This window comes from Malaclemys terrapin, chromosome 6 (genome assembly GCF_027887155.1).
Source record: "Malaclemys terrapin pileata isolate rMalTer1 chromosome 6, rMalTer1.hap1, whole genome shotgun sequence".
Taxonomy (NCBI): Eukaryota; Metazoa; Chordata; order Testudines; family Emydidae; genus Malaclemys; species Malaclemys terrapin.
The window spans coordinates 105,433,566-105,445,917 of NC_071510.1; the positions used below are offsets into that span (position 1 = coordinate 105,433,566).

The 12,352-nt window shown below is 40.6% G+C and overlaps 1 protein-coding gene across 1 annotated transcript in view; it reads left to right on the forward strand.

Moving 5' to 3' along the window:
* The window catches only part of OXCT1 (3-oxoacid CoA-transferase 1), a 128,537-nt gene extending 118,652 nt beyond the window's left edge, over window positions 1-9,885 (forward strand). Inside the window, exon 17 of the mRNA XM_054031401.1 lies at window positions 5,925-9,885. Coding sequence (XP_053887376.1) covers window positions 5,925-5,966 — 42 coding nt within the window. The 3' untranslated portion in view covers window positions 5,967-9,885. The remainder of the gene's footprint in view (window positions 1-5,924) is intronic.
* Window positions 9,886-12,352: the final 2,467 nt, after the last annotated feature.

Genomic DNA, 12,352 nt, shown 5'->3' on the forward strand with positions numbered 1-12,352 from the left:
CCCAAGAGAGAGGGCTGGTAAGGCCTCCTGAACGTAAAGGGGAGCTCTTTGAGGGAAGTTGTATGCTAAATAAATTAGATCAGTGGTTCTCAAACTTTTGTACTGGTGATCCCTTTCACAGAGCAAGCCTCTGAGTGTGAACACCCCCCTTTATAAATTAAAAAGACTTTTTTATATATTTAGCACCATTATAAATGCTAGAGGCAAAGTGGAGTTTGGGGTAGAGGCTGACAGCTCACGACCCCCCCCATGTAATAACCTCACGACTCCCAGTCTGAGAATCCCTGAATTAGATCCCAGGGGAAGGGAAATATTGTTTAAAGACTGTGGAGGCAAGTAATTGATTTCTGAACCCCACTAAAGGGAGCTGAGGAAAGTGTGCCTACAGGACATTGCTGTGCCATCCGGGGGTGCTCTGGGGAAGCACCCTGCCACTATCCTCCTTCCACATCCACAATATGGTGCTTGTCCTCTTACTTGGTAAAACCTTTCAGGGCAGGGAAAGTGAGGACAGATGCTGTCCTTCAGGTGAGGTGCTACCTAGTACACTGTGCATTCTGTAAAATACAAAATAATAAAGAAAAAATGACTCCAGTGCTACAGTGGGATACACTAATGTGGACAACAACTCCTTGTGGAGTCCTTGACAGGTGGGGCTGAGAATTGTAAGATCGCAGGCCAGATATTTTTACTTCATAAGCTTCAGCATTTGCATCTGTAGGAATACGTTTTGCTAAACAGCGCCAAAGTATTGTGTGTTAGTTTTATTGTTCTGCATTTTTTTTAAAGCAGATAGTCAGGTCACTTCTAAAAATAGAATTCCTCCCAATTAGCTGAAGCTATTTTTAATGTTGAAATGACCTGCAACTGGCAGAGTATAACACATTGCTATAAAAACAACTTGGCTGCATAATTCATTGTCCACATAACACCTTACTGAAGTTACTTTATTAACCTTGTGTTTTAAAATTTCTCTTTTGAAACAGCCCTCTGTATTCAGCAGTACTTTACACAAAAGAACTGGTTTTGATCATCCTTCCAGTAATGATTTAAGGAAAGGGATTGATTTTTTGCATACTTTGATAATGTCCGAATTTATTTTTCTCCAGTCACAGAGCGCCTCTCATGCAATCAGTAAAGTCAATGCTAAAGCATATGAAAATTGACCTTTTAGATTCATCTTTTTTTGCATTCAATACCCACTCTGCTTTAATCTTGCAAGTTTAAAAAGGGGGTAAGCCACAAAGTATTTAATGTATTTTTATGGGCCATTTGTGATAGGCATTTAAAGAGCTAATGGCTGAAGCTACTGTAGTAGCACATGTGGCAGTCATTCATAATGACCACTGATAGTCATTGGGCCAGGGGAAGAGAGTGACTGGATAGCCTGGTGGCTAGGGTACTCATTAGGGTAGACCTACATTTAAGACCCACTCCAATGACTATGATACATAAACACTGCGCGCAAAAAAAAAAAAAAAAAACCACCCCAAAGCATGGCAGAGAGAGCCTGGGTCAACTTACTCGTGCTCACAGGGATCATGCTGTGGGGCTAAAAATAGCAATGTAGATATTCCCATGCAAGCTAGAGTCTAGGCTCTGAGGCCCTCCTCCTTTCTTGGGGGGCTCCAGCCTGGGTGGGAACATCAATATTGCTATTTTTAGACCCATAATTTGAGCCCAAATCAATTGACCTGGTGTAGTGGTGGTGGTGGTGGTTGTTTTGCAATGTTGATACAGCCTATTTAATAGTTTATACAAACTGAAACAGCTTCAAGAGGAGAGATTGAGAGAGAGTCACCCCAGAATATTCCATAGCCCCGTGGCTTGGGGCATTGTCTTCAACTTGGGAGACCTTTCTCATCAGGCAGAGGAGGGACTTGAACCTTGGGTCTCCCATATCCTAGGTGAATGTCCTAACCACTGGCCTAAAGGTTATAATGGAGGGGTCTTGCCTCCCTCCTCTCAACCCAGTGTTTTGTAAACTTAGTCCACTTTTGTCAAAATGTCCAATATTGAAACAAAATATTGGGTTGGGTCAAAATGAAGCATTTTAATTTCAATGCTACTGAAACATTTCGGGTTTTGGGGTTCAGTCAAAACTATTTGGAGAACTTTACACAAATTTGTGAATAGTTTCCGGTTGACTGAAACTGCGTTTTTCAGCGAATAGTTTATTTATCAAAAACATTTCACCTAGCTCAAGCCCTGAACTCTGTGATAGAATAATACCCGAAGAGCTGTGTTGTGAATGCTTTTCCTCATACACCAAAATGCTGCTGTTTACACCAGAGCAATAACAATGATTTTACTCCCTTGGTATTCTACTGTTAATTGAATTGTCTCGTTAGACTGACCCCCGACTTGGTAAGGCAACTCCCATCTTTTCATGTCCTGTGTGTGTGTGTGTGTGTGTGTGTGTGTATATATATATATATATATATATATATATATATATATATATATATATATATATATACACACATACACACCTGCTACTGTGTTTTCCACTCCATGCATCTGATGAAGTGGGTTCTAGCCCACAAAAGCTTATACCCTAATAAATGTGTTAGTCTCTAAGGTGCCACAAGGACTCCTTGTTGTTGTTTTTTAATGACTTTAATGACGTTGTGCAGATAGAAATGAAAAGCAGAATTCTCTCATCTTATATTTTTGCCTGTAAAGGAATACAATTTTGAATAGAACTAAGGAAAATAGATTATGGAGTTGAACATTCCTGTTGATAGTATTTTCAATGGCTTTAGAAAACGTTAGCTAAAATAACTGTCTTTTGGGTTTGTTACAATTTAAGGTTTAATGCATGACTGCACAATTTGTACTTAATTTTATACTGAGCCATACAGGGTGCTGTCCATAATGCAGCTGCTTTTGGCTCCATACTGCTTCTTGTAAGAAAAATATACAAGGAAAGCCATTTAGAAATATTATGGTTTCTTTGAGAGAGATTTGGCTGTACATTGTTATTTTCAGAGCCGGTTTATGTGCTTGAAAAAGTCACTCCTAGAGGACATCCACAGCAGCTACATGCCAAGGGACAAGTGATTTAGAGTCACCAATCTTTATTAGGAACCTGGCATTGTATCAAAAATAAACAATTCACCCTGGATTTCACAAGGCTGTGAAGACAAAGTATTGGCTTATCTTGTACACTTAAATCACATCTGCTACCGCCTGGCTTGTAGATCAGCTTGGCAGAGTAATCTCTTTTGGCTTGTACTAGTTTATAGCTTTGATGAGACCATGAGAGAACAGAATAAGGAAACATTCTTTCGTAGATGTATTTCATTATAAAAATAGATAAGGCAAGTCTGTCTACATAAAGATTCATCTTCTTGTTTTTTCCTGTGAAAGCTCAATTCTAGATCAGGGATACAAAAAGACATTAAAAGCTAACATGGAGCTCAAAACAGTGGCTTTCAGCCCAAGAGAAACAACCCATGTTTGACTATCAAGCAGCTGTTAGACAGTTCAGTTTCTTTTTAACCAAAGTTCAAGCCAATGAATAAAAAATAATACAAAGTATGGGATATCAACTTCTCTGTGGTTTTATTTCATAGAGATGTCTTTCCTTTTTATAAAAACAGTGGCTTGTTTATATGATGGAGAATGTTTTAAATGCAAAGCCTGTTTTCTCTTCTTGTCACCCCTCTCCCACCGTGGAACTTACATTGACAAAAGGGAGTTTTGTACAAAGAGGCTAGAATATGCTCTTTAACTAATGCCTTTATCTGCAAGTAAAATAATTTCCAGGTAGCATGATATAGTGACTTTTTAGGCATATAAGCCATATGCCCAACCATAGAATCAACTCACATCACACCCTTGGAGGTGGGAAGGAGAAAGTTTTGGCTGAGGACACAAGGGCCTCAGCCAAAATTCCCTGGGATTTTTGATGTCCAAGCAGAGCAGACCTCTGAGACACGCCACAGATAGAAAGACACACTCTGTAACCTAGGTATTTATCTGCCTCAAAGGGCTATAGAACTGAGTGGATCCCGTTGGGATTTAGACCCATGGGGAGTCTATGCATTGTAAACTTGATGATTCCCTGATTTTAAACCATAAACCATCCTTGAGCTGCTCAAGCATTTTTCTGCTTATTTAATTTTATTTATTCATAGCAAGCAGTTATATTTAGGCCTGATTCTGAAGAGTGCTAAGAATGTGCAACCCTATTGACTTTCAGTGGATCAACCCTTGAAGGGAGCGAATGCTGGGCACACAAGGGACAGCTGTAATGTCAGATGTGCAAATAAAAATGAGACAAATGTGAGATTGAACGTAATGTGCTCATTCAAATGTAAAACACTCCAAGCCACACGGTACCGAAAACCATGACAACAGACAAACAATATCCACTTACTGTAATTGGATTTTGTCACTGTTGTCAGAAAATACAGGAATAGAGTCTGCCATTCTCACTCACCTTCAGTAGCTCCTTACTCCTCAAGTATTTTTATTTATTTAGGTGGAACCACTCATGGAGTGAAGTACAGCTCAAGGCTGGCAGAATTGCCCCATGCTAAATACAGTGCATATGCATTTTAAGTGTGAAAATGTAAGCCTCCTGGAACCAGCCCCAAGGTGTCCATACACTGAGGGAGTTTCTCCCACTGCTTAATGTACACACTTGTAGCAATTTATTATCCCACTTTACAGTGAGCTTTGAAAAATCAATGTACAGTGTCTCATTCCACCAAGATGTTTCATTAACATTCAGCACAATAAATACACTCTGCATGAACCAAGCCCAGTTTATCAGCTGCTACTTCCACAAGAGACTGCATGTAAATGATGATTTATTGTGGTTCAAGGAAGAATAATTCAAGAAATTAAACTGGGCATTATCTGTAGGAAATAAAGATCTGCACCTCTAAAAGCAACAGGCCACTAATGGTTGCAAAGACATAATGTGTGAGCATGTTCAGCAATGTGAAATGGGTGGGATAAGGAGGCAGAAGAAATGCAGTGGGTGAGATTTTATGGAGACTGATTAATCATCTAGACCTGAGGTACTGGAGGTATTCTCTGTCATCCTAGGCAGCTGATGTCATCCAGGTTGTCTTTGCTCTTCATGGGGCTGGGAGCAGAAGGCGATCCCTTCCTAGGGCTATCCAGCAGTGCCCCTCTGTCTCTGTACTCAGAGCTTAGTTATAGCCATATTAATTTGATCAGTCATTTGTGCACTGTTTCAGCTCTCCACCCCCAGCAAATTTTCCCCCCGCCCCCGTTCACATCCCACACATGCATTCTTTTTTTCATCAGCTCTCCCTTTTGGGTTATTTTTCTGTTGCCCGTTCTATTTTGCTAGGATGGCTGCTCTGTCTCGGTCTATATTACTAATTGGTTTTTAATTTTATACAGTACCATATATGCTGGGAATGAATGACTTAGAAAACAATCAAATAAAAATATCCTTGTGACAGAATAAGTTGGGAGGTGGAGGGTAAGAAAGTGTAAATAACCTTGCACTGTATTAATGCTAGCTGAAAATACTCTGTCTTTCCTGACTACATCCCATTCAAACTGGCTGCACAGCCACGGATATCATTTTCATTAAACCCAATCTTTGAATTGTTCTACATGGGCCCATCATGACAGGACACTTCTGTTTTGTCAGGTGTTTGAGGCAGATTGATGGACAAGCGGAGCTATTTTAGGATAATGGGGTTTATTAGCTAAGGATTCCTTGGCAATCTTGTGTTAATATTGTAATGGCAGTGCAATAACCATTGGAAAATCTCAACTATGTTTATATATTAAAAGCAAGTTGGTAATGGGATTTCTGCTGCTGCAATGTTTCATAGTTGGAAATCAAGGGTCGGGGACATGCTTACAATAACCTAGTTTGCACTGTTGCGTGTGTTTGCCAACTTATTTTTTTTCTCTCTCCTTTTTTCTAGGTTTCACCAAATCTCATACCGATGAGGCAGATTTCAACCTGAAAAGCAGGCTGGTCTGGACTTGCCAGAGTTCTTGTTTCCAAACAGGAGCTCAGTGAAGGGAAATCAGTGTCTGTTTTGCAATTATACTTTTTTTAAAGGGCTTTTAAAGTAGTTTCCTAGTAGTTAGACTCAGGCTGTGATAGCTGTGTATAGCTGTTTCTCACATGACATTACAGTCCAGTTTTAATACCTAATTTTTTGATAACATCATACTACAACCATGACTGTTAATAAGCATTGGCCCAAGGAAATGCCTTGTAGAAGTAGTCTTATTGCTGAGGACTACATTTTTTAAAAAGTACAGACCTATTGTGCAAACAGACAATGTGCATGCCAACTTCCAACTGCCTGTGCATTTGCTGAAGTTTTATCAACAAGTTAACCACTGGAAGTGGAAATACTGCAAATGTCATGGTAATTCTAATGCATGGTGAGGCACTTGTTGATTTTCTTCTGGGGGATGATTGCTGAGCTTGTAGCAAACATGTAGAACCGCAGATGTACATCTGACACATTGGCTGCCACGTCTCTTTTGTGAAAACTTGGGTCCTCAACCTGTTACCAATAAGTCAATGGCAAAACTCATTGAAATCAATGGGAGTAATTGGGCCCTTAACCTTGAATGTATGATCATTTCCCATGGTGCTATGTACTGGTGTTTAATGAGGAGAGGGGACACCTTCTAGAGTATGACTCTGGTCCCTTCTATTTGAATGATGAAACCCATAAATGTGTAACTCAGAAAGGGGCTACTTTGGGAGGGAAACACAAAGGGTCTCTTCCCTCAAACAGACAAGTTGATGGCCTTGCAAAGGGATATGGGCCTGGGTCACAGAGAGGAAAGGTGCGTGGGCTGTGGGGAGAAGGGTTTAGTGACTGTGAAGAGTCAGGGAAAGGAGCTCCTTTTTTGAACGGACATGTTATCAACTGTTCAAATTCGGATTGAGGACAGTTTTAAAGTGATAGGCTCCCTGTTTATCAGCTCTTTCCCCAGCTCTTGCTGATCCAGCGAGCCAGTAGTGTTTCAGGACCCGCATGCATAGAAGCCACAGTCAAGATGAAATGCAGTTTCCTTTCCCCAGGTTTCCTACCCTCCCCACTTGATAAGGCTTTTCCCTTTCCCACTCAGTTACAAAGAGAACTATTGTTTTTTTTATATAGTATAACTCTGACAACATAGGTCCTTCCTTCGCAGGCTAGTACAGAGTAACTCCATTACATGGGACGCCAATTCACAAAAGTCCACGTTAACCAAAGTCTAGTACTAGCTCCAGATGCAGTGGCTTCCTTCCCAATTCTTCTAAATATTTAGAAGTTCCCAAAATGATTTGGTTAAATGAGGTCCTTTCATACATGTGACTTCGGCAGTAAGAGTCAGCTGTATGCCAGGAAGCCATGCAAAAGAAAACGATACATAATATAAGCAACCCAGGCAGAGGGAAAAGGAAAAACTGAACTTGAGACAGATGAGGGAGTCTCCCACTTCATAAAGTGCTATTTGCTTCATGTTGTGGGAAGAGCAGGGGGATGTTCTGAACACAGCACTGGGGGCCAGAAATAGTCCTCCAATGTCCTAGCTCCTCAGTATCCTTGGGCTTCTCTCCTTCATTTCCCTCCCTTTAATGGGGAATAATACTCCTTCACAGGGTTCTTGTAAAAGTAGGCCTGATCTCCACACACATTTGTACTGATATAACTAATTTGATTAAGGGTGTGAATGTGTATTGCTATACTGGTACAACCCCTACTGTGGATGCAGTTATACCTGTATAAATGTGCATTATACCAGAATAGCATCTCCTCCTTTCCCTAAAGTAATAAGCTATACTAGCATAAGCACCTGTACACCAGTATAACTGTGTGCATACTGGGGGGTTGTACTCCTTTAACTATACCGGTATATAACTTGGGGGTGTAGCCAAGGCCTACAAATGAATATTTGAAGAAGAAAGCTGTTGCATAAGTGGTAGTGTTAAGGTCGGGTTTCATACAAAGAGAGTTTTGTCTGATATTTATTTGTTTGAAAGATTTGAAGTGACACTGGCACTCCAGAATAGCTGCAAGCAAAAATCCTGCACTGGCCCTCGTTTCCAACCAGCTCTAAGATCAGGAGGTTTCCTATATTCTAAGCTCTGGGAAAAGATGTCAATTAACGGTTTGACCATTTCCACCCATTTGAAGTAAAACCAAAAAAATCAGATTGAAGAAGTTATTCCCAGGGGTTTTGTATAGCTAGATTTCTATGGGATTGCTCAGTAATGGCTCTGCTATAATGGAAACTAATGCACTGTGGGTTTGCATAAAACAATTTGGGGTTGATGATGGAGCAGCTAAGTAACCTGAGCTAATCCACAAAGACCCTTCATGGATAGTGTTTGCTGTTGAGAGAGTATAGTGTCCCGGTGATGTAGAAAGTAAAAAGTGCATATCATTATCTCTGTTACTGAGGATCAGTTAAGAGCCACATTTGATGGAATGGATGGGATCATAAATGAGTTCCTGCTAGCAATTACTCTTGGATTTACTAAAGAACATTCAGTGTGTATATTGTTTTTCAAAGGGAATATTATGTAAGGAGGGGATTTGCCGCTCCTTTAATACTTTTAATTTGTCTATAAAGAAAACTGTATGTTTAAATAAAGGAGGGGAAATCTTTAAGAAAATCTAGAGAATTGAATGTTATCTAATTGGATTAACCATATTAAATTAAGCTCAATAGCAATTAATTTGGTGGAGACTGTCTAAAGTTTTCCTCAGAGTATATTTACCACAACTGTGGTATCTGATAGGTGCGAGAGAGCAGCAGCAAATATATATTACTTCTCCCCCTAAAATCCTTCATTCAGACACGCTTATAGTCTCTGATTACAATTAGACTTGATGTTTGAAAGAGAGGAATGGTCTAAGTAATTAGAAGTTCAATATCTCAAAACCCTAAGTAAAGGACTGGGAGCCAAGAACTCTTAAGTTATAATCTTCGCTTTTCTGATTGTTCACTTGTGGCCTTGGAAAAGACACACACATGCTCTGCTTCAGTTTCCCTAACTGAAAAGAAAGATTTACCTTGTGTGGATTAATTAGCTAAAGTCTGTACAGCAAGTAATATTTTTCCTTTAGTGAAAATTCAAAACTTGATCAAGAGTATAAAAGAGCATTTCAGGTCTGCCACATGTGATGAATGTTTTGGACTTGATTCTCCTCACGCTTGTATGAGTGTCACTCAGGAGAATTCGAGTCAATAGAGTTGTACTAGTGAGCGGAGATAGGAGTTGAATCAGGACTTATCAACATACAACTATCGTGTAAATATCTGACTACCATGCTATCTGTATTTGCCTCAGTAACTTGATACTAAGGTAGGGTATTTATATTCTTAGACAAATGTCAATTGACCCCCCCATAAGCCAACTGTATTAATTCTATGGTCATGTTTTGGAAAGACTTGTATTATGATGAGTGCAAATGTATAAACTTGATTTTTCATAGCAGCCAAAGCCATTCTTGTTAGTCAGCCAGACAGCTTTCCTGTTGAAGAGCAGAAGCAAGTCTGGTTCATAGTTGAAATATACAAACTAGGTAGTAGTTGTGATGACAGGTTCTCCTTTCTCTCCTCCATGGCAACATGAAGGCCAGGAAGCATGATGAAGGTCCAATGGGATATCAGTGAGATCATTACCTGGCTGGCAGCACTTCACAAGACAGAGATAACATAATGCCCTTGAGTTGAAGAAGGTGGTGATTCTGTCGTATCACTATGACTTATTTCTCTAATTATTTAAATGAATACATGATTTTGTCCCTTAGAGAAGCAAAATGTGAAAAGGTGATCTAAATGGCTATTGTACTGTAAACTATATGTCAAAGTTCTTTACGTGTACTTGCAAAACAATCAATCAAAATTAAAAGATTTTAAAAGGGCTGATTATGTATATTGCTAGTGCTCTTTATAATGAAGCATCCTAAGAATGGTCTGTTAGAAACATACGAGAATCAGCAGACTTTGTGTTGGCATATTGAATGTGCTGTAATAATGACAGTGCACCTTATTACACAAAATGTATGTGATATTAGATGGAGATGGAGGAACTTGATAAACAGGAGGAATGGAAAATCGGAGAGCAACAACTGAGCCCAACTAACTGGTCATAGTGCTTTCCATGGTATCTCCTCTTATTTGCATTGCATGTTTGGCCAGTCTGAATGACAGCTCACAAAAGCATCCACAGTAAATGCATTTTGCAAGTGACTTGCAGTTCACACTGGTCAAATGTGAGTATAAGGAAAAGGAGATGCCAGGGAGGGAGGAGACCATGAGCCCACCTACATGTAGCAATGTATCAGTAGTCACTTTGTTTGAGCTGGACACCTTAGTGGAATGATTTGTCCCTCTAGAATGAAGACTATTGCACAAAAGGTGGGCGACAAGCTTTTTATATTTAGTAATACAAGGACTGAAGCTCCGGTATTAATGTGCATCTGTAGCCTGAAAATGTTTTAAGGCATCATTCCTGCCTAGGAAGTTAAATTCTAGTGTCTGCCTGGTGAATGATCAATCATGGTGATTGCTGAAATGATGGAAATGCTGCCTGTATATGATAGACTTTTAAACGTCATTCGTAGGCATATATGTCAGCGTGTCCTTTTACCTCAGTATCACAACCACCACAGCAAAAAAGCTGGATGAAAAGCAGGAAGAAAAATGCTCGGACTTTGCGCAAAAGGGATGTTTGGCTCAGAAATAAGAGCCCGCAACAATTTCTGTGCATGTCCATGCTCCAGCATTCCCTCTTCCTGTCCATGAATTGAGGTAAAGGTTAGGTATCAGAAATATGCAAGTAAGCTACAGCAAATCACAGAAGGAACAAATAAGTTACACACGGAAGTAGTGGGATATATTCACCTACTCTGAGAATTATAGAATATTAGGGTTGGAAGAGACCTTAGGAGGTCAACTAGTCCAATCCCCTGCTCAAAGCAGGACCAACGCCAACTAAATCATCCAGCAAGGGCTTTGTCAAGCCAGGCCTTAAAAACCTCTAAGGATAGAGATTCTATCACCTCCCTAGGTAACCCATTCCAGTGGTTCACTACCCTCCTTGTTGAACCTCGTCAGATTTCTTTTGGCCCAATCCTCCAATTTGTCTAGGTCACTCTGGACCCTATCCCTACCCTCCAGCGTATTTACCTCTTCCCTCCCAGCTTAGTGTCATCTGTGAACTTGCTGAGGGTGCAATTCATCCCATCATCCAGATCATTAATAATGTTGAAGAAAACCGGCCCCAGAACCGACCTCTGGGGCACTCCGCTTGATACCGGCTGCCAACTAGACATCGAGCTGTTGATCACTACCCATTGATCCTGACAATCTAGCCAGCTTTCTATCCACTTTATAGTCCATTCATCCAATCCATACTTCTTTAACTTGCTGGCAAGAATACTGTGGGAGACTCTATCAAAAGCTTTGTACAGCGAGGGGTAAATTGTGCCTGTACTGTTTAGATGGTGAGTGAATCAAGACTTTAATTTGTTTTGCATTGTCCTTGTGCTGCAGAAACACTTGGATAATCTAAAAGCAATCTTCAATTATGGACAATTAGCACATTCTCACAAATCTGTCCAAGAATAATGAAAAGCTCAGCAAGCAAGTCAATAGACATCCTTAAAAAATACAAACTTTAGAGTAAAAACGAAGTAGTTCAGCTTGTCAGTCATTCCTGTCTAGGTTAATCTTCTTGCGTTCTTTAGAACAAAACCCATCAAACATGTCTGCTCCTTTCCCCCATTGCCCACTCAGTGAAATAGCACCTCTTCTGGCCTGATGTCCTGTGAGAGTAGGGAGGTGGACAGTTCCCCTTCTTACGCAACAGGCTTCAGGCTCCTCCAAACTTCAATAGTCTCCTGCCTCCCTGGGTTCAGAAAAAGGCAGGAAGGTCAGTGAGAGTGTGTTTGACTGCCTGGGTCAGTGAGTAGCCACAACACAAGGGCAGAGAGGAGGAGGAGGAGGAGGGGAATAGTTTGTGCCCAAGGGGGAGAGAGCTACAAGGGATAGCACAAGAAACAGCCACTAGTGGCTCAGGCACCTACAGGAGAGCCCTGCTTACACAGTATGGGCTGGGCCCTCTAAGTCCTGGTTGTGGGCCACTATTGTATTGCATTAGATCCATGCTCACAACCCTGGGTAGAAATGCTGGTTCTGCAGCACTGATGAACTTTCTGTTCTAAGGCCCACACTTCCGCAAATGAGCTCACAGTCCAGCTCTTCTCCTGCCAGAGAAGGTGGGTGCTTTTTTCTCCCCCTTGATTTTGATTTTCAGTTAGAAGCTGGTCATTTTGGAGCTGCACCTGTTTGAAAAATGGAAATACTATCACTATGTGATGGTCTCATC